The sequence below is a fragment of the Salvelinus sp. IW2-2015 genome, linkage group LG36 (genome assembly GCF_002910315.2).
Source record: "Salvelinus sp. IW2-2015 linkage group LG36, ASM291031v2, whole genome shotgun sequence".
Lineage (NCBI taxonomy): Eukaryota > Metazoa > Chordata > Actinopteri > Salmoniformes > Salmonidae > Salvelinus > Salvelinus sp. IW2-2015.
In genome coordinates this window covers 20,697,701-20,720,910 of record NC_036875.1, presented here as the reverse complement: position 1 = coordinate 20,720,910, position 23,210 = coordinate 20,697,701, and the positions used below count along the sequence as shown (strand labels likewise).

Here is a 23,210-nt window from a genome sequence, read left to right as displayed (position 1 = left end):
GTGTGGGAGGAGCTGAAGTGGAGGAAGTCGTTCTACAGCAGTTTGGGTAATGTTCCTTCAGATTCAGTTGTGAAAACGAATCTGACCGCGACCCGCGCTGTGCTTTCAGAGAGAGAGCGTCGGACGTTTCCGAGCTCAGAAAGAAGAAGTAGCGGTTTTGACTGAGGACGGAGGTTTTGCGGAGCAGCGTTTTAAACTGCCCGTACAGACTAAACTCTGAGTTCACCGGTGTGAAAGCGAGCAGTATGCATTCGGACTGCAGGCTGCTATGGGCAGAGCGGTAATGGTGGGCAGGGGACCGACAGCGGCCGGGCTTTTCTTCCTGTGGACTCTCATCATCCTCCTCACCGCCAGAAGCAGTCGAGCGCAGAAAGGTTGGTGTCGGTCGGTGCCACTTAATGTAACCATGTGTAATACAAGTGTACAATAGATACATATAGACAGTACCACATTCGCTTTGACGCAGTGTTAGTATGAAGTGTGTCTGCTTTGTTGCATTCCGGATAGCCAGCGGCAGAGATTATGCTGCTGCGCCTCAGCAAGGTTGAAAAGAGACGATCGCTAGATAGCCTACCTTACATGGCTCGACTGCTTCGTTCTCTCCCCTATCCCAAATATGTAGCCAGAATCACAGACTGCAAAAGTTGCTCTCTTCTCCGAGCAGTTTGGTAGTCATTGGAATTGGTTATTTAAGTGTTTAGCCTAGATATAAAGGACAGACAGTACAAAATAAACAATAGTCATTTGTGGGCAGGATTTCAGCTGATTAAAGAGAATACACCATTTGGTCAAATTCTAACCGAGGGGGGAAGGGTTGAGGTGGTAGAGAGGTAAACAGCCTCAACGTCTCGTGGCGGTACGGGTAGGCTAGTAACGAGTTAAATAACAGTCTATTTAACCCCACAACCTTGGTTCAGAAACTTATATCACCTCTCCAATTGTCACTTGGACGTTTGGGACGTTTTTTTGAGCTTTTGGAAACATTGGTGGCAGAGTACGGCATTTGGTTGGTGTAAACTAATCCGAAAGCTGCTTCTCTCTAGGTCAGGAGGGGTGGGGAGGTCGCTGTGTTTAGATCCACAAATAACATGCCACTTCGATACAACTACGATTTTTTGGGGGGTAGCAGGTTATGAGAATTTACGCAGAAGGTTATGATAATTAACATAGCAGGTAGGATAATTAGGTCGAGGTTTGGAAGAAGGTTTAGGGTTAGCGAAAATATTATCCTAACCTGCTACGAAAACACATGTATCGAAGTGGCGTGTTTGAAGGGAGTCCCGTTTTTGTCAAGTTCATCTGAATAATATGTCAGTTACGTTACATGACACCAGCCCAGCCGCGGGTCCATTCAGYCCATGACGCATAACTGTCCACTGTTATCTCTGGTCCGAAAACTAGCCCTAGCCTATTCCACAATAGCTCTAGTCTTTACCTCTCAGTTTAAGCACATCTGTAAAGTGTAGCAATATGGGGTGGACTCCACCTAGCTTGACTTTAAATGGATTAAAGGACGGACATCTACTTGGTCTTGTTTTCGAATGAGGCCTCTGACTGGGCCTAGTACAGTATAGGACAGGGTCAAAGGTCAAGCCAAAAACCACGGTCATGATTGACTTAAATCAGCTGCAATGGATTTGTTCACTAGAACTCCTTTGGAATCCTGAAAACTAAACAGTGATGGTAAAATCCTTACACTCACCCTCTCATGTCCAAACTACTGGTGTGTCAAAGTCTGAACATGTCTACTGTCTATCCCACTGATATTTCCAACTCTAGATTTATCCATAATGTGTAGTTGTGTAACAACCCTTATGTGCATATACATCCACCCATTATGTGTGGGTAGGAACAGTACATGTATGTCTCCACTAAGTCACTCGGTGTGTGTGTACAGGTGATGGCTGTGGCCCCAGTGTGTTGGGCCCCAGCAGTGGGACCTTGTCCTCTCTGGGTTACCCCGGGACTTACCCCAACCACACGGTGTGTGAGTGGGAGATCAGTGTGCCGCAGGGCCGGAGGCTCCACTTCCGCTTCGCTGACCTGGACATAGAGGACAACAACTGTCAGGTCAACTACCTCAGAATCTACGAGGGTGTAGGACCCCAGAGGACCCAGATAGGTGAGAGAGGGATGGAGATGGGAAGGTGGAGGGGATAGGGAATGGCTCTATCTCCTAGGGGAAAGGAGAGGGGTGTATGAAATATATATCATCAATCAATATAAATCACTATATGACAGTATGTCACTATGTGACAAACACATCAATAGAATAAATGTCTGTACCACTATCTGAATGTAGATAATAACCACTASATCAGAGTGCAAGATTAAGAAACTTACCCCTCTCCTCCCGACCCCCAGTGAAGTTCTGTGGTCTGGGTCTGAAGGTTCCTGAGCTCATCCAGTCCGCTGGGAACCGGGTCACCATCCAGTTCATGAGTGGAACTCACCGCAGTGGGCGGGGCTTCTCTCTGTCCTACTCCACCACAGAACACACAGGTACAAGGGGTCAGGGGTTGGGGTCTGAACTGCATCCTAGCTGTGAGGTGATCATTCAAGCTGCTGCTGGTGTCCCAATCCTCAGATATGACAATGTCACCCATCATAGACCGCTGTGTTAACTCTTAGTTGAGATTACAATAGATTGTTTTACAGTAACATTGTGGCCCCATAGCCGAGGGAGTTGCCTAGGTAGCAGTGTGTGTTTGCACRATTGGGAGTTGCAGGGTCTCATGTGAGTCCTATTATAAATGCTTCTCTGCTCCCTCTTTTTTTCCCATTCATCCTCATCTACTCTCTCTCCCTTTTGCTCCTTTTCCTTACTGGATAAATATCTATTTTAAATGTATGAGACTGACTGTGTTGTCTGTAAGTGGTATCTCATGCTGCTCTCTCTTGTCAGTGTGTGTGAGATGTATGGAGTGAATTCTGTTACAGGGAGATGTGATCTGCTGTAACATGACAGACATGGAGAATGCCTATTACAGCTGGCATTTATCTCCACATAACTGTGTGTGTGTGTGTGAATACTGGAGTTCTATATCTAGACATACTGCAGCTCTGTGTGTGTTCATCATGCATGTGTACATGTGAGCTTGCATGTGTGGATGTGTTTTGTGTGTCTTTATGTGAATGTGTGTGTGTGAGAGAGAAATAGAGAGAGGGTATAAGAAAGTTGAGATGGGATGTGAGTAGAGAAGGAAGTAGAAGGAGCGTTTTGGTCCAGGGCAGATGGAAGGACACGGAGGTTCAGGCCAAGATTCAATCTGAAACAACTGTATATAGTGCGCTTCACATTTAAAGGTCATTTCCAATTGAGGAGACGTCTGCATCGTTTACCTTGAATGCGATCTCCTGCGAACGGGGTAACATTGCCTTTAAGGCGTTTACTGACGGGCCGCAGGAAGCGGCGAAGGTCGCATAGACTTCAATGGGAGTAGGGCGGTGAGCGGCAAAATGCCAGCAGGTCCCGTGCTGATGGCTCAGCGCTTGAGATGCCAAAAGATTAATTTAGCTGAAGTAATGAGCGTAGTTCACCTTGTCAACCAATCAAACTATGGGAAAGGGGGATACAAGGGRAAGGGGGATACCTAGTCAGTTGTCCAACTGAATGTATTCAACTGAAATGTGTCTTCTGCATTTAACCCAACCCCTCTGAATCAGAGAAGTGCGGAGGGCTGACTTAATCAACATCCACGTCTTCAGCGCCCGGGGCACAGTGGGTTAACTGCCTTGCTCGGACAGAAGGACAGATTTTTACCTTGTCAGCTTTGGGATTCGATCCAGCAACCTTCTGGTTACTGGCCCAATGCTCTAACCACTAGGCTACCTGCCGACAACAACTGGGGCCGCTGTYCTGGCGAGGTAGGTGGGTTTTCTCACGGTTAAATTGTCGTTTACTGCAGCCCGTCTCTAAGCGCCTTTAAAATCTGCATTGTCTATAAGYGTGATCGGATTGAATCCCGGCCTTAATGAGGTGTGCTGTTGCAGTGAGAGTGTCGGGACAGTGTGTACGTATCCAGAACCCTTAGATGAAGCCCAACCTGTTCCTGTGTGGCTGGGCTTCGTCACACACCACTCCAAAGAGCTGTACATCTCTGCAGACTAGAGTGGCACAGAGAGAGAGAGAGTGTGTGTGTGTGTGTGTGTGTGCTGAGAGCCATTAGCGCTGTGCACTGCAGATCCAGTGTGTCGTCACACTTCTGTTGTGTCAGGAGTCTGTCTACATCGGCAGTCTCCCTGGAGTACTGTGGGGAGGGAAGAGATGGATGAGAAGGAGAGATAGATGGAGGAAACTAAAGGGGGATGCAGGGGGGTGGAGAGACAGAATGGTTGCAGAAGGGAGAGTGATGAGAGAGAGGGAGATACAACAAAGCTTTTATTCTGAAAGAAGGAAATCAAATTACTGAAGAGAGAGAAAGAGATGGGGTGAAAGACAGATGGATATGTTATTACACATTCATATGTTGGAGAGCGTTATCATCCTCAGTGACTGGATGGGGATTTCTAACCTTGTGGGCATCCCCACAGTGTTTTTCTTTTTCAAAATGACCATGTCGCCCGTTACAGCACACTGTGTGTGTGTGTGTCGGTCCGTCTGTGCGTGTCTGTTCTGCTTGTGTCCATGTGCATGTGTACCTAGACAGGGTGGAATACAGACAGAGAGAGCTGAGTTAATGTGATCTGTCTGTGTTTGCCTTTGTACAGGGACGCAAACGCGTCACTTTTGTTTTTCAAAATAGCATTTGTGAGAATTCTACAGAATACATTTTGCTTTCACAAGACCTGCAAATAACAGTTTCAGGGTACGATAAGTAAGACACATATTCTACATTACGTTAGTGAGCTAGCTTGTTTACAACGGGGAAAAAAGTTCCACACGACTTGCGCTGTAGCTTCACAATACCTGGTACTCTTGCCTATGCCGCTTGTCCACAGATCATGCAATCGCCTTCACAATGCACACTGCCCTATCCCATCTGGACAAGAGGAATACCTATGTAAGAATGCAGTTCATTGACTACAGCTCAGCATTCAACACCATAGTACTCTCCAAGCTCATCATTAAGCTTGCCCTGGGTCTCAACCCCACCCTGTGCAATTGGGTCCTGGACTTTCTGACGGGCTGCCCCCAGGTGGTGAAGGTAGGAAACAACTTCTCCACTTCGCTGATCCTCAACACTGGGGCCCCACACGGGTGCGTGCTCAGACCCTCCTGTACTCCCTGTTCACCCATGACTGCGTGGCCATGCATGCCTCTAACTCAATCATCAAATTTGCAGACGACACAGCAGTAGTGGGTTTGATTACCAACAACGACGAGACAGCCTACAGGGAGGAGGTGAGGGCACTCGGAGTGTGGTGTCAGGAAAACAACCTCTCACTCAGCGTCAACAAAACAAAGGAGATGATCATGGACTTCAGGAAACAGCAGAGGGAGCACCCCCCTATCCACATCGACGGGACAGTAGTGGAAATGGTGGAAAGTTTTAAGTTCCTCGATGTGCACATCACGGACAAACTGAAATGGTCCACCCACACAGACAGTGTGGTGAAGAAGGCGCAACAGTGCCTCTTCAACCTCAGGAGGCTGATGAAATTTGGCTTGTCACCTAAAACCCTCACAAACTTTTACAGATGAACAATTGAGAGCATCCTGTCGGGCTGTATCACTGCCTGGTACGGCAACTGCACCGCCTTCAACCGCAAGGCTCTCCAGAGGGTGGTGCGGTCTGCACAACGCATCACCGGGGACAAACTACCTGCCCTTCAGGACACCTACAGCACCCGATGTCACAGTAAGGCCAAAAAGATAATCAAGGACAACAACCACCCAAGCCACTGCCTGTTCACCCCGCTCCATCCAGAAGTCGAGGTCAGTACAGGTGCATCAAAGCTGGGACCGAGAGACTGAAAACAGCTTCTATCTCAAGGCCATCAGACTGTTAAACAGCCATCACTAACACAGAGAGGCTGCTGTCTACATACAGTCTCAAATCATTGGCCACTTTAATAATTGGAACACTAGTCACTTTAAATAATGACACTTATTTTTTTATTTCACCTTTATTTAACCAGGTAGGCTAGTTGAGAACAAGTTCTCATTTGCAACTGCGACCTGGCCAAGATAAAGCAAAGCAGTTCGACACATACAACAACACAGAGTTACACATGGAATAAACAAACAATCCATAATACAGTAGGAAAATCTATACACAGCATGTGCAAATGAGGTAGGATAACAGAGGTAAGGCAATACATAGGCCACGGTGGCAAAGTAATTACRATATAGCAAKTAAACACTGGAATGGTAGGATGTGCAGATGATGAATGTGCAAGTTTAGATACTGGGGTGCAAAGGAGCAAGACAAATAAATAAATACCGTATGGGGCTGAGGTAGATTGGATGGGCKATTTACAGATGAGCTATGTACAGGTGCAGTGATCTGTGAGCTGCTCTGACAGCTGGTGCTTAAAGCTAGTGAGGAGGTAAGAGTCTCCAGCTTCAGAGATTTTTGCAGTTCGTTCCAGTCATTGGCAGCAGAGAACTGGAAGGAGAGGCGGCCAAAGGAAGAATTGGCCTTGGGGGGTGACCAGTGAGATATACCTGCTGGAGCGTGTGCTACGGGTGGGTGCTGCTATGGTGACCAGTGAGCTAAAATAAGGCGGGGCTTTACCTAGCAGAGACTTGTAGATAACCTGGAGTCAGTGGGTTTGGCGACGAGTATGAAGCGAGGGCCAGCCAACGAGAGCATACATGTCGCGGTGGTGGGTAGTATATGGGGCTTTGGTGACAAAATGGATGGCACTGTGATAGACTGCATCCAATTTGTTGAGTAGAGTGTTGGAGGCTATTTTGTAAATGACATCGCCGAAGTCGAGGATCGGTAGGATGGTCAGTTTTACGAGGGTATGTTTGGCAGCATGAGTGAAGGATGCTTTGTTGTGAAATAGGAGGCTGATTCTAGATTTAATTTTGGATTGGAGATGTTTAATGTGAGCCTGGAAGGAGAGTTTACAGTCTAACCAGACACCTAGGTATTTGTAGTTGTCCACATATGTCCAGAGTAGTGATGCTGGATGAGAGGGCAGGTGCGGGCAGCGATCGGTTGAAGAGCATGCATTTAGTTTTACTTGCATTTAAGAGCAGTTGGAGGCCACGGAAGGACAGTTGTATGGCATTGAAGCTCATCTGGAGGTTAGTTAACACAGAGTCCAACGAAGGGCCAGAGGTATACAGAATGGTGTCGTCTGCGTAGAGGTGGATCAGGGAATCACCAGCAGCGAGAGCGACATCATTAATGTATACAGAGAAGAGAGTCGGCCCTAGAATTGAACCCTGTGGCACCCCCATAGAGACTGCCAGAGGTCCGGACAACAGGCCCTCCGATTTGACATACTGAACTCTATCGGAGAAGGAATTGGTGAACCAAGCGAGGCAATCATTTGAGAAACCAAGGCTGTTGAGTCTGCGAATAAGAATGTTGTGATTGACAGAGTCGAAAGCCTTGGCCAGGTCGATGAATACAGCTGAATAGTATTGTCTCTTATCGATGGCGGTTATGATATCGTTTAGGACCTTGAGCGTAGCTGAGGTGCATCCATGACCAGCTCTGAAACCAGATTGCATAGCTGAGAAGGTATGGTGAGATTCGAAATGGTCGGTAATCTGTTTAACTTCGCTTTCAAAGACCTTAGAAAGGCAGGGTAGAATAGAWATTGGTCTGTAGCAGTTTGTGTCTGGAGTGTCTCCCCCTTTGAAGAGGGGTATGACCGCGGCAGCTTTCCAATCTATGGGAATCTCAGACGATACGAAAGAGAGGTTGAGCAGGCTAGTAATAGGGGTTGCAACAATTTCGGCAGATCATGTTAGAAAGAGAGGGTCCAGATCGTCTAGCCCGGCTGATTTATAGGGTTCCAGAAATTCTCGTTTTGAAATTCTCAATTGTTGTGGATTTATCGGTAGTGTCAGTGTTTCCTAGCCTCAGTGCTGGGAGGAGGTGCKCTTATTCTCCATGGACTTTAGTGTCCCAGGACTTTTTGAGTTTGTACTACAGGATGCAAGTTTCTGTTTGAAAAAGCTAGCCTTAGCTTTCCTAACTGCCTGTGTATATTGGTTCCTCACTTCCCTGAAAAGTTGCATATCACGGGGGCTATTCGATGCTAATGCAGAACCCCACAGGATGTTTTTGTGCTGGTCAAGGGCAGACAGGTCTGGAGTGAACCACGGGCTATATCTATTCCTGGTTCAATTTTCTTTTGAATGGAGCATGCTTATTTAAGATGGTGAGGAAGGCACTTTTAAAGAATAACCAGGCATCCTCTACTGACGGGATGAAGTCAATGTCCTTCCAGGATACCCCGGTCAGGTCGATTAGAAAGGCCTGTTCGCGGAAGTATTTTAGGGAGCGTTTGACAGTGATGATGGGTGGTCGTTTGACCGCAGACCCATTACGGATGCTGGCAATGAGGCTGAGATCTTGGTTGAAAACAGGAGAGGTGTATTTGGAGGGCGAGTTAGTTAGGATGATATCTATGAGGGTGCCCGTGTTTACGGATTTGGGGTTGTACCTGATAGGTTCATAGATAATTTGTGTGAGATTGAGGGCATCAAGCTTAGATTGTAGGATGGCCGGGGTGTTAAGCATGTCCCAGTTAGGTCACCTAGCAGCCCGAGCTCAGAAGAAAGATGGGGGGCAATCAATTCACATATGGTGTCCAGGGTACAGCTGGGGGCAGAGGGTGGTCTATAGCAAGCGGCAACGGTGAGAGACTTGTTTCTGGAATGGGGAATTTAGAAGCTCGAATTGTTTTGGTACAGACCTGGATAGTAAGATAGAACTCTGCAGGCTATCTCTGCAGTAGATTGCAACTCCGCCCTCCTTGGCAGTTCTATCTTGGCGGAAAATGTTATAGTTAGGGATGGACATTTCAGGGTTTTTGGTGGTTTTCCTAAGCCAGGATTCAGACACGGCTAAGACATTTGGGTTGGCAGAATGTGCTAAAGCAGTGAATAAAGCAAACTTATGAAGTAGGCTTCTAATGTTAACATGCATGAAACCAAGGTTTTTATGGTTACAGAAGTCAACAAATGAGAGCACCTGGGGAGTAGGAGTGGAGCTAGGCACTGCAGGTCCAGGATTAACCTCTACATCACCAGAGGAGAAGGGTACGGCTAAAGGCTATAAGAAYTGTCCGTCTAGCACGTTCGGAACAGAGAGTAAAGGGAGCAGGTTTCTGGGCACGATAGCATAGATTCAWGGCATAATGTACAGACAAAGGCATGGTAGGAAGAGAGTACATTGGAGGTAAACCTAGGCATTGARTAATGATGAGAGCGAGAGTCTCTAGAGATGTTTAAACCAGGTGATGTCATCGCATATGTGGGAGGTGGAAGAACATGGTTGGTTAAGGCATATTGAGCAGGGCTAGAGGCTCTACAGTGAAATAAGACAGTAATCACTAACCAAGACAGTAATGGACGGCATATTGAAGGCATATTGATATTAGGGCGAGGCATGCATAGCCAAGTGATCGTATGGGTCCAGTGGGTGGTTGGGCTGGCTGGGGACACGGCGATTCAGGCAGTTAGCAGGACAGGGCTAGCAAGCTAGCAGTTAGCAGGCCGAGGCTAGCATAAGGGCCGTAGATGGACGTTGCGACGGGGAAAAGTCTGTTTTTGCCTCCTCGTGTGGTGACGTTGATAGACCAGTCGTTGAATTAGTAGGGTTCCAAGTATCAGAGGGATCCAAGTCCAATTGGCAAAATGGGTATAGTGGTCCAAGAAACTGTCCTGATAGCCGCTGTTAGCAGAATGGGCCTTCAGGGGACGTCGCGCCTGAGGGGCCTGTTGGAATCCTCGGGCAGATTATGGCGGTATTCCAGTCGTGAAGTATCGGGGGGTTCCCGTACCGGCAGTAGAAGTGGTCCGGATATTGTAGCCGAGGAGTGGGCTTCAGGAGTAGCCCAGGAGCCCTAGCCGGGAGATGTGTCTAGATGTGTCTTATTCCATCCCTTTTACATTTGTGTGTGTATAAGGTAGTTGTTGTGGAATTGTTAGATTACTTGTTAGATATTACTGCACTGTCGGAACAAGAAGCGCAAGCATTTTGATACACTCGCATTAACATCTGCTAACCATGTGTATGTGACCAATACAATTTGATTTTGATTTACTCTTGTCCAGGATCTTGGAAAGCTACCAACTCAGGTCCAGGATTAGTTTCAGCCAGGGTTGGTTTGCGTTTCACACATGCTTTATAGGGAGGATCTGGGTGCCAAACACTCCAGGATCCAGATCATATGGGGATGTAAGAAAATGCACTTAATCTATATATGCCTTTGTCACAGAAAATGGATGATTTGCAGTATGGATCAGATGAGATGGAGGTCATTACCACTGAATATATTAAGAGGGACATTTTTGGTGTGCCACAGAATTTGTTATCCCATCAAGGTGTGCGACCCTTCAAAAAAGTTGGGAACCACTAAGATAGCCTGTTGAAAAATATGCTTCAATGGTAGGATGCATATACCTAATCAATGTAATTCTGAGCTAAATATTAATAAAATAAATCTATGTATTTTTCTGGCGTTCCTTAAATTCTGTTGGGTGCCTAACCTTTTGGGGCAAACCGTGTGGTGCCACGATACTGCCTGGTTTTGTGATACTTGGCCTGGTATCACATTCTCTGAAAATAGGCACTTTTTCTTGCAGTTTACACAGATTTCTTTGCATGTTTTGGACCTTCACAAGTTTGCATCCCTGTTTGTAGATCTGATCACCTGTCTCGACAAAGGAATCAACTTCACYGAGGCAGAGTTCACAAGATACTGTCCTGCTGGATGTATGACCTCTGTTGGGGAGGTCGCTGGGACCGTACCCCACGGCTACAGAGACGTGAGTATATGCGCAGTACTCAAGGAATGTGTGTTTGTGGATGTGCATGAGTGGTGCTGAGTGATGAGCAAGTCAATGAAACAGAGATAGACTGGGTGGGAACTGTGCACGTGTGTGGGTGTGTGCATCTTTGTGTGTGTGTGTAAACGTGTGCATTTGTGTGGTATGTGTGTGTTAGTCGYTGTGGAGGGCACACAGTTCCCAGGTTATTCACACTGCCCAATACCCCCCTCCACCAACTCAGTCTGTCTCTGTCCTGCTCATCACTCAGCAGTACCCACCACCACTGCCACTACCCCACAGGAACTAACTGGCCACACACAGTCATGACTCACTTCATGGCTATGTTCCCCTCTCTGTCATTCTATATCTATTTTTTTTTCTCTCTCTCTCTCTTCCAATCTCTCTTCTCCTATCTCATTCACGCTCTCTTTCCCCTGCTGGACCTTGTCTGTCCTAACCCCCCCCTCTCTCTCACAAAGTCCTTTGTAAACAGAGCCTCTCTCAGCGTATGCACATCCCAGGCTGATGACCTCACAATACCCCGGCTGTGTCTGAGGTCATGGGGGCTGAGTGAGTCTGCGGATGATGACCTCATGCCTGGGTGGGTCGGGGGGCCATGGGGGTGGGAGGGCTAGATTTGGGGTTGTGGGTGTTATCGAGAGTCAGTGTCGAGAGTACAGAGTCAGTGTCCGGGGGTACAGGTTAGTCGAGGTCATTTGTACATGTAGGTAGGGATAAAGTGACCATGCATAGATAATACACAGCGAGTGGCAGCAGTGTAAAAACAAATGTGTGTGGGGGGGGGTGTGTCAATGTAAATAGTCCGGGTGACCATTTGATTAATTATTAATTGTTCAGTCTTATGGCTTGGGGGCAGAAGCTGTTAAGGAGCCTTTTGGTCCTAGACTTGGCGCTCCGAGGCACAGTGGAGGGCAAGAGTGTTTGTGTGTCAGGGGGTGTCTCTGAGTCATAGGGGAGGAGACGGAGGTTTGGGGGTGGTGAGCTAATTGTTTGGCCGACGGAACAGCTTCTTCTAATCCAGTCCATCTGGAGKAGAGTGCTGAGCGGACTGGTGTGTGCAGTGCGTGCGTGTGCACGTGAGCGTGCCTATGTGATGTGTACAGGCGTACGTTTGTACCTGGTGGTGTGTATGTTTCTGTTGTGTAAGCGGTGTTGCAGATTGCATAACAGAACAGGATTCCGGGTTCTCCATGTTCAGCCAAACAGAGCTGTACGGGGTTACAACCCGAGTCAGTCTGACTTTGGTTTCTGTGGAGCGTTGCCATCTGCTGCTCATTGGACCACACCTTAAGTCACAGAGGGGTCAGTGCACCCCACCCATCTCTGAACCTCTACTTTACTCTCACACTCTGTCAACTTTTTCAGTAGGAATTTGTTTCTCTCTTGCTCTACCGGTCCTCCCGTACCTTCTCCCATACCTTTTGGATTGGTGTGTGAGGTGTTGTAACGATTGAGAGAGTTTGTGTGAGTGCATTATGTGAGTGTGTGTGTGAAAGCGGTCAGTGCTCTGAGGTGGTGGTTTGGAGCAGTACAGTGTGTTTGTGTTAGTGGTTTGGTGGGGGGCTGTTTCGGATGTGGTGTGTTACTGGGATGTTGTAGAGCTGTGAGGGTGTTCAGTCCCTGTGGGTACCTCGACTATGTGGTTAAAGTCTGTGCGTGTGTGTGAATGTGTAGAACGTGTCTATGATTGCAAAGTGTGTGTGTGTGTGTCACAACACGGTGCCTTTGGTGTTACCCACTGTCCTGTCAGCTGTGAAACCCCATGTGGGGCCTTACCAGGAAAACCATCCCACTTCACTCACGCAGCTGCCCACTGCTGGGAACTGTGGTCTCACTAAATATGTGTTCAGACTCGTGTGTATGTGTTTTGACAATATATGAATGAATAGATCAATTTTATGACATCAGCAAATGACTGAGTTAGTTACTTGAAAGCTAAGGGAATGCTTGAAGAAGAGAGAGGGAAATGTTTAAACAATCCAACCTTTTCAGTGATCTTAATATATTAACTCACGGAAGGAGGGAAGGAATTAAGGAAGGATGTATATCAAAGTCAAATAAAACATTTTTATGAAGCCCTTTTTACATCAGCTGATGTCACAAAGTGCTGTACAGAAACCCAGCCTCAAACCCCAAGCAGTGCAGATATAGAAGCAGATATATAGAAGCAAGAGAGGAAACCTAGAGAGGAACCAGACTCTGAGGGGTGACCAGTCCTCTTCTGAATGTGCCGGGTGGAGATTATAAGAGTAAAGTAAGTAAGGCCAGATTGTTCTTCAAGATGTTCAAATGTTCATAGATGACCAGCAGTGGTTGTGGAGAGTTCAACAGGTCAGTAACTCAGAAGTAAATCATAGCTGAGCATTCAGAGTTAGAGACAGCAGGTGCGGTAGAGAGAGAGTGGAAAACAGCCGGTCCGGGACAAGGTAGCACATCCGGTGAACAGGTCAGGGTTCCATAGCCGCAGGCAGAACAGTTGAAACTGGAGCAGCAGCTCGACCAGGTGGACTGGGGACATCCAGGAGTCATCAGGCCAGGTAGTCCTGAGGCATGGTCCTAGGGCTCAGGTCCTCCGGGAGGGGAGGGAGAGAAGTAGAGGAAGCATACTTAAATTCAGGACACCAGATAAGACGGGAGAATTACACCAGATATAACAGACTGACTCTAGCCCCCCGGCATATTAACTATTGTAGCATAGATACTGGAGATTAAGACGGGTGGGTCGGCGGTGACTGTGACCCCGTCCGACGATTCCCCTGGACAGTGCCAACCAGGCAGGAAATAACCCCACCCACTTTGCCAAAGCACAGCTTTCACACCACTAGAAGGATATCAACAGACCACCAACTTACTACCCTGAGGCAAAGCTGAGTATAGCCCACAAAGATCTCCACCAAACAAACCCAAGGGGGCGCAAAACCGGACAGGAAGATCACGTAAGTGACTCAACCCACTCAAGTGACGCACCCTTCCTATGGACGGCGTGGAAGAGCACTAGTAAGCCAGTGACTCAGCCCCCGTAATAGGATCAGAGGCAGAGAATCCCAGTGGAGAGAGGGGAGACAGCAAGGGCGGTTCTTCTCCCCAGTGCCTTGCCGCTCAGCTTCGCACCCCTGGGCCAGACTATACTCAATCATAGGACCTACTGAAGAGATGAGTCTTCAGTAAAGACTTAAAGGTCGAGACCGAGTCTGCGTCTCTCACATAGATCAACAGACCATTCCATAAAAACTTAGCTCTATAGGAGAAATCCCTGCCTCCAGCTGTTTGCTTAAAAATTCTAGGGACAATAAGGAGGCCTGCGTCTTGTGTAGTACGGCAGGACCAAATCGKAGACATAGGTAGGAGCAAGCCCATGTAATGCTTTGTAGGTTAGCAGTAAAACCTTGAAAGCTGCATAATTTTTCGTCAAAAAGTTTAGGATTTTTGCATTACAAAAATGGAAAAAAGCTGTACTTGAAATAGTCTTGATATGTCAGGGTCCAGAGTAACGCAGAGGTCCAACACAGTTTTATTTGAGACGACTATACAACCATCAAGATTGTCAGATCCAACAGCAGATCTCTTTGTTTCTTGGGACATAGAACTAGCATCTTTGTTTTTTTCATCTTTGTTTTTTTAAGTTAAAAAAATTGCCACCATCCTCTTCCGTATGTCTGAAACACAGGCTTCCAGTGTAGACAATTTTGGAGCTTCACCATGTTTCATCGAAATGTACAGCTGTGTGTCGTCCGCATAGCAGTGAAAGTTGACATTGTGTTTCTAAATGACATCACCAAGAGGTAGAATATATAGTGAAAACAATAGTGGTCCTAAAACGGAACCTTGAAGAACATTTGTCAGAGGACAAACCATTCAGAGACAAACTGATATCTTTGCGACAGATAAGATCTAAACTAGGCAATAACTTGTCCGTGTAGACTAGAGGTTGACCGATTTAATCGGCATGGTCGATTTAATTAGGGCCGATTTTTGAAGTTTACATAACCATCGGTAATCTGCCTTTTTGGACGCCGATTATGGATGATTACATTGCAATCTACAAGGAAACTGCATGGCAGGCTTGACCACCTGTTACGCGAGTGCAGCATCAAAAGGACCTTGAGGCTGCAATGAGCCAAGGTAAGTTGCTAGCTAGCATTAAACTTATCTTATAAAAAACAATCAATCTTCACATAATCACTAGTTAACTACACATGGTTGATGATATTACTAGGTTAACTAGCATGTCCTGCGTTGCATATAATCAATGCGGTGCCTGTTAATTTATSATCRAATCACAGTCTACTTCAACTTCGCCAAACGGGTGAAGTTGAATTAGCTCATGATTTAACAAAAGCGCATTCGCGAAAAAAGCACAATCGTTGCACATATGTACCTAACCATAAACATCAATGCCTTTCTTAAAATCAGTACACAGAAGTATATATTTTTAAACCTGCATATTTAGTTAAACTAAATCCATGTTAGCAGGCAATATTAACTAGGGAAATTGTGTCACTTCTCTTGCGTTCAGTGCAAGCAGAGTCCGGGTATATGCAACAGGTTGAGCTGCCTGGCTCGTTGTGAACTAATTTGCCAGAATTTTACATAATTATGACATAACATTGAAGGWTGTGCAATGTAACAGAAATATTTAGACTTAGGGTTGCCACCCGTTCGATAAAATACGAAATGGTTACATATTTCACTGATAAACATTTTGTTTTCGAAATGATCGTTTCCGGATTTGACCATGTTAATGACCAAAGGCTTTTATTTCTGTGTTTATTATAATTAAGTCTATGATTTAATACTTGATAGAGCAGTCTGACTGAGCGGTGGTAGGCAGCAGCAGGCTCGTAAGCATTCATTCAAACAGCACTTTACTGCGTTTGCCAGCAGCTCTTAGTAATGCTTGAAGCACATCGCTGTTTATGACTTCAAGCCTATCAACTCCCGAGATTAGGCTGGCAATACTAAAGTGCCTATAAGAACATCCAATAGTCAAAGGTATATGAAATACAAATGGTTTAGAGAGAAATAGTCGTCGCATCATAATTCCTTTAATAACTACAACATAAAACTTCTTAACCGGGAATATTGAAGAACTGGGAATATTGAACCACCAGCTTTCATATGTTCTCATGTTCTTAGCAAGGAACTTAAACGTTWGCTTTTTTACATGGCACATATTGCAAGTTTACTTTCTTCTCCCACACTGTGGTTTTGCATTATTTAAACCAAATTGAACATGTTTCATTATTTATTTGAGACTAAATAGATTTTTATTTCTGTATTATATTAACAATAAAAGTGTTCATTGTTCATTCAGTATTGTCATTATTACAAATATCTAAAAATCGACCGATTTTGAATCGGTATCGGCTTTTTTTGGTCCTCCAATAATCGGTATCGGCGTTGAAAAATCATAATCGGTCGACCTCTAGTGTAGACCAATTAGGGTTTCCAATCTCTCCAAAAGAATGTGGTGTCAGAAGCAGCGCTAAGGTCTAGGAGCATGAGGACAGATGCAGAGCCTTTGTCTGATGCCATTAAAAGGTAATTTACCACCTTCACTTCATAGATAGATAGCTATTAAAACAGGCCAGTTAAAAAAAAAAAATGTCATGCCACTCAGGGTTCCTCCTGCCAGGAAGTGACATCATTATGCCGACTCATCTCCTGTTATCTGTGGAGCTGAGGTCTGGGAACTGAGAGCTGTTCTTTGTGATCTATCTCACTGTAAAACCTTACAAGCCATTACTGTCACTCACTGGGATATATGGCTTTTCAGTTGACAGTGGAACAATCCTAACCACCGACTGACCGCTCTTTCTCCATCTCTCTCCTCTCTTGTCTGTCACGCTCTTATCTCCCCCTCATCATCCCTCTCTCTCCATCTCTCTCCTCTCTTGTTGTCACGCTCTTATCTCCCCCTCATCATCCCTCTCTCTCCATCTCTCTCCTCTCTTGTTGTCACGCTCTTATCTCCCCCTCATCATCCCTCTCTCTCCTCTCTCTCCTTCTTCTTGTTCACGCTCTTATCTCCCCCTCATCATCCCTCTCTCTCCATCTCTCTCCTCTCTTGTTGTCACGCTCTTATCTCCCCCTCATCATCCTCCTCTCCATCTCTCTCCTCTCTTGTTTCACGCTCTTATCTCCCCTCATCATCCCTCTCTCTCCATCTCTCTCCTCTTCTTGTTGTCACGCTCTTATCTCCCCCTCACATCCCTCTCTCTCCATCTCTCTCCTCTCTTGTTGTCACGCTCTTATCTCCCCCTCATCATCCTCTCTCTCCATCTCTCTCCTCTCTTGTTGTCACGCTCTTATCTCCCCCTCATCATCCTCTCTCTCCATCTCTCCCTCTCTTGTTGTCACGCTCTTATCTCCCCCTCATCATCCCTCTCTCTCCATCTCTCTCCTCTCTTGTTGTCACGCTCTTATCTCCCCTCATCATCCCTCTCTCTCCATCTCTCTCCTCTCTTGTTGTCACGCTCTTATCTCCCCTCATCATCCCTCCTCTCCATCTCTCTCCTCTCTTGTTGTCACGCTCTTATCTCCCCCCATCATCCCTCTCTCTCCATCTCTCTCCTCTCTTGTTGTCACGCTCTTATCTCCCCCTCATCATCCCTCTCTCTCCATCTCTCTCCTCTCTTGTTGTCACGCTCTTATCTCCCCCTCATCATCCCTCTCTTTCCATCTCTCTCCTCTCTTGTTGTCACGCTCTTATCTCCCCTCATCATCCCTCTCTCTCCATCTCTCTCCTCTCTTGTTTCACGCTCTTATCTCCCCCTCATCATCCCTCTCTCTCCATCTCTCTCCTCTCATGTTTGTCACGCTCTTATCTCCCCCTCATCATCCCTCTCTCTCCATCTCTCTCCTCTCTTGTTGTCACGCTCTTATCTCCCCCTCATCATCCCTCTCTCTCCCTCCAGTGTTTGAACCCTTTTCTTACAGCAGTGAGGATTCAATTGACATAGAAGTAATTTGATGAAGATGTTCATACATAACAATTCACATTTCTAAACACTTGGATAGATCATAATGAATATCTCATTCTCCCTCCCTCCTCTAGTCATCTCCAGTGTGTCTAGCAGCCATCCATGCAGGTGTAGTGTCTAACTCTGTGGGCGGTCAGATCAGTGTGGTCAGCAGTAAGGGCATCCCTCACTATGATGGCTCGCTGGCTAACAACGTCTCCTCCACTGTGTAAGTASTCAGTCTGTCTGGGAGAATACATCTGCGTTCTCTTCCCTTTCCATCTCTCGCCATCATTATGTCTATCTTTCTCCAGTGGTCCCTTGTCCAACAGCCTCTTCACTTTCAAGACGAGTGGTGAGTTAAGCTACAATACAAAAACAGACCATGATACCACAGCCACACATGCTTCTGTAACCGTTTCAACTATACCTGCCACCACAATCACTACCACAATCGCCAAGACAGCCATGTGTCCTCCCACTTAAAATACACTCAGTTTCTCGCTCTCTCTTGCGCTCTCTCTTGCGCCCTCTTTCGCTCGCTCTCTGTTGCTCTCTCTCTCTCTCTCTCTCGCTCTCTGTTGCTCTCTCTCGCTCTCTGTTGCTCTCTCTCTCTCGCTCTGTTGCTCTCTCGCTCTCTGTTGCTCTCTCGCTCTCTGTTGCTCTCTTTCAGGTTGTTATGGGACACTGGGTCTAGAGTCGGGCGTTGTTAGGGACTCCCAGCTTTCTGCTTCCTCTGTGTGGGAATGGAGTGACGTGATTGGCCAGCCCAGCGAGTGGGGCCCATCTGGGGCCCGCCTTAAAAGGGTGGGGCTTCCCTGGGTGTCGGCTCATAGCGACCAGCAGCAGTGGCTACAGGTGGACCTGAAGAAGGAGAAGAGGATTACAGGCATCACCACTACAGGCTCCGCCCTCCTGGAGTATCAGTTCTACGTGTCAGCCTATCGGGTCCTCTATAGCAATGACGGACAGTACTGGAGCACCTATCGGGAGGCAGATGCTACCCAGGACAAGGTGAACTAAACACTGCTCTCATCAATAACATTCAAGGGAAACTCCACTCAAAAATGTAATTTTTGGCATTTTGCATCCTCATGCGGATGTGGCAGGTGACACTTTGCTTCTTGAAAGTCCAATATCTTGAAAACTTGACTGCTGACATGCAAAACATTTTGGGAATGTATCAACAGTGGACTAATGAAAGAAATACCAAAAGATAGTTTTGAGTGAATTTTCCCTTTAAGGAGAGAGGAAGCCACTTTAGACAAGAGCAGGGGGTTTGTGTTGTTTGTTTCTATGGCAACAGTGATTGATTGCGGTTGTTTATAGCAGGAAACATGGGAGCTGACTGGTTATTAAGYCCTGTGGTCACTCAGGACAGCATCTCATTAAAGATGGATGGAGATTGATTGAATGGCTGTGTTAGTCAGGATCTGTAATCAGGGCTTTTTATCCTATATTTATACAGGAGATGATCTCACTAAGGTTAAAAATCWATTTTACAAGGGAAACCTGCCCCAAGAAGGTAGCAATCAGACATTTGTTACAGACCATATATAATATTAACAATACAGTAGGCAAAGGCAAGTTAACATGAGATATCATTTGGAAACATACTGTAGCTTCAATGTCCGTGTGTACTGAAGACTGTTTCTCTTTCCTGACAGAGTTTCCAGGGAAACACCAACTATCTCCAGGAAGTGCGCAATAACTTCATCCCACCAATCGAGGCACGATATGTGAGGATGAGCCCCACCCAGTGGCACCAGCGAATTGCCCTTAAGTTTGAGCTGCTCGGATGCCAGTTCCATCAAGGTAACCAAACCAGCCAATCGGATGCAAGTCAGGTGTTTTGATTTCTTTAGCCCTTTAGTAAATGAGATTTTCTTGTGGGCAGTCAAAGGTTTTCTTTTGGCATAGAGGGATTATAACTGTTCTGCCAATTCTCCCATTGGACAGCTAGGCCACGGATAAACCACCCCCCTCGTCCTCCTACTCCCCCACTGGCCGCAGACACTCCCTCACTGTACGGCTTGACCACCCACACCCCTGAAATCAGAAACACCACCATGCCCCCACGCACCAGCAATGGTGAGGGAGGAAGGGAACAGATAGAGGGAAAATAGTTACAGTATCTAGTTGTGTTGATGATCGTGATTGGTTCACACTGGTTGTGTTGTGGTCATAGATGTGGCATTGGCAGCAGTGTTGGTGCCAGTGTTGGTCATGGTTCTGACCGCCCTCATCTTGACCATGGTCTGTGCCTGGCACTGGAGAAACAGGTGATGATTAACTAGTAACAACTGAATACCCATGCACTCAGTAGCTCCGAACAAAGTACATTTCAGTCATTTAGCAGACACTCTTATCTAGAGCGACGTACAGTTAGTGCATTCATCTTAAGATAGCTAGGTGAGACAACYWCATATCACAGCTGTAAGAAGTACATTTTTTCAGAGTAAGGACTTATCAGCAAAGTCAGTGCGTGTAGGAAAGTGCACCATTTTTTTGGGGGGGGTGACAGTTGTCTTATTTAAGATAGTCTTTGAAGACGTTTTAATGTTTTCAGAAGATGGGCAGGGACTCTGCTGTCCTAGCATCAGGGCAGAGTATCACACTCTTTGATTTTCTCCTCTGTTCTCTCGTCAGGAGAACGATTCAGAAGGGGCTTATGATTTACCTCACTGGGACCGTACAGGTAAACACAACACTCTCAGTGTGTGTGTGTGTGTGTGTGTGTGTGTGTGTGTGTGTGTGTGTGTGTGTGTGTGTGTGTGTGTGTGTGTGTTTGTGTGTGTGTGTGTGTTGTGTGTGTGTGTGTTTAATGTGTGTGTGTCTCTGTCCAGACTGGTGGAAGAGTATGAAGCAGTTCCTGCCGTCCAAGATGGCGGAGGGGGAGGAGTCAGTCCGCTACAGAAGCAGTGCAGTGGGCCGGCTCAGAGGAAGAGGGAACGCCCCCAGACTACAGGCCAAACCCGCAGGTATACACACACACACACACACACACACACACACACACACACCAAACTGAGTGTTTGTATTTGTAACACACCCTCTTCATCTCCTCCATTAGAATATGCCCAGCCCCTGGTGAGCGGTGTGGTGACATCACTAGGTCAGAGGTCAACCTTCAAGCCAGAGGAAGGTTCTGACCACTGCTACACTGACCCTGACCTCTACGGCGCTCCTATGGCAACAGACATCTACCATGCCTATGCTGAACCCCTGCCCGCCTCCGGTGCTGAGTACGCCACGCCCATCGTGATTGACATTGCAAGCCACCTATCAGGGAGCTCTTTGCTGAGCCAGCCACCCACAGTCTCCAGCTTCATGGGCCGTAGCCCCGCCTCCCTACTCGCACGGACAGACAGTGGGCAATCGGGTAGGTCAATGTACGACACGCCCAAGAGTACAGGACAGGCCACGCCCACTGAAGATCTAGCCTATCAGGTGCCTCAGAGCAGCTCTCAGAAGCCAGCGGGGCAGAGCTGAAGGGGCGGAGTGAGGACTGTGATTGACAGGGCCGTAACCATAAACTACATCCCCCATGGACAAAGAGAGGGGGATGTAACCCTGGGTCTGAGTCTGTAAAAAACACACTGCCTTCAAGTTAGTTCACTTGGCATGTGAGTGTGTCTACACAGGAGTCTGTATGTACAGTATGTGTGTGTTTACATATACATGCGTGGCCAGAGAGTGCTAGCATAGTGCCATACCAGTCTTATCACTGAAATAACAAAGATGAATGTCTACATGAAAGAGGAGAGATGGAGAGCTCACTACTGTTTCAGCCAGGCTTAGTCCACTCTGTCAGTGTGTCTTCATTTTATGTTTAGTCAAACTGTGAGTTTATATTCCTTTCGTGTGTCAATTTAAAAGTTAGCTAATTCTCCGAAGATAAGGTCTCTGAAATGGTTGCCTTCGATAGAAAGGCAATGTTTCTACCACTAATGTGTTCTAATAGTGTTTGCATAAAGGCCAAAGGTCACCTATGTCATTTTTACTATGGTACGCTTTGATTGGAAGCTTTTAGATCTGTTAGTTCTCAAAATCAGATGTCTTAACTTTTGAATTTAACCAATCACCGTTGTACATAAATCTAGAGTGAAATCTACAACAAAAACCTGTGCTCAAGTTACTCAAAATGATTTTATTTTATTTATTTTTCTTTCATAATTCCTGCTGAAAAGGACATACTCTCACTTGAATGTTCCCAACCATTATGTGGTTGCACTGTTTTCATGGTTACACTGTTGTCATGGACACCTTGCCTCACGTGACACTGGTTGGTGACAAGTCAAAAAAAGAACCCATACACAACGTTTAGGTGCCATTCGTGTTCGCCTGATTGGATTCACACACTGCCAGATTAGGACCAGCGACTTGAGGCAGAATCCGCTGTCATGGTGAGCCTAGAGAGGAGCTGCCCAACTGAAGGGCTGATGTCTCTACAGTATGTCAGTGAGACTAAATGTTTTATTATTTTTCATCATAGTGGCCATATTTGCATGCATGGCTGTCTGTAAGTTCACACAGAATACAGAGGGTGTAGGACGTCTGTGTGTGCTAGTTAGAGGAAGCTAGAGTCCACTCCAGCCAAACTCTGTCCCGGGGCCCACCCTGGGTGCAAGTTTTGTTTTTGTCCCCTAGCACCACACAGCGGGTTCAAATAATCAAAGCTTGATGGTGAGTTTGGGACCAAGTTTGGGGAAACCCTGGTCTAGGTTACCGCGTCAGCCTTAAAGAGCTGTGTGTAGGTCATGGATCATGTCAAAGATGGTCCGGAGAGGGAACATTATCACTAGTGACCGGTCAGCATACTGAAGTCAATATGTACAGAAATACTTCAAATTCCAATATACAGTATGCGTGTGAATGTGCATCTGTGTCTGAATTACTCTCCTGTGTGTATTTCTTGGACATTGATTGTCTCTACTGTGATTGCTGTGTTTTGTGTGTGTGTACGTGATGACTTTCCTTAGTGTCTTTGTGCGAGTAGCTGTGTCTGTTGAACCTTTGTATCGGTGTGTCTATCTTTGTATGGCTGTCCTAAAGAGAGCATCTGTGTGAAGCTAGCTATGTCTGTATGTCTGTCCCTATGAGTGTACTGTATCTGTGTTTGATTAGACATGTCTGTAGTAATGGATGTGAGGAGATAATTTGTCAGCTCACTCCCTGTCCTGAACACCAAATCTGATCCTGGACCAGTTTAACTTGTGTGTTGTTAAGGGTTAGGACATCAGTAGGGAAGGATGGCCCTAGGTCAGTGTGTGTGTTTCTGTGAGTTCACAGACTGAACAAAGAGAAATAAAGACTAAAAA

General features: G+C 46.4%; 1 protein-coding gene across 1 annotated transcript; it reads left to right on the top strand.

The window, feature by feature from the left end:
- Window positions 1-23,210, top strand: LOC111959558 (discoidin, CUB and LCCL domain-containing protein 2). Its single transcript, XM_070437734.1, is given in 13 exon segments — window positions 1-374; window positions 1,898-2,122; window positions 2,365-2,502; window positions 10,779-10,903; window positions 17,985-18,118; window positions 18,204-18,244; window positions 18,563-18,903; window positions 19,557-19,704; window positions 19,849-19,980; window positions 20,078-20,185; window positions 20,552-20,587; window positions 20,736-20,870; window positions 20,963-23,210. Coding segments are annotated over 13 exon segments (2,088 nt in total). The 5' UTR covers window positions 1-268; the 3' UTR covers window positions 21,382-23,210.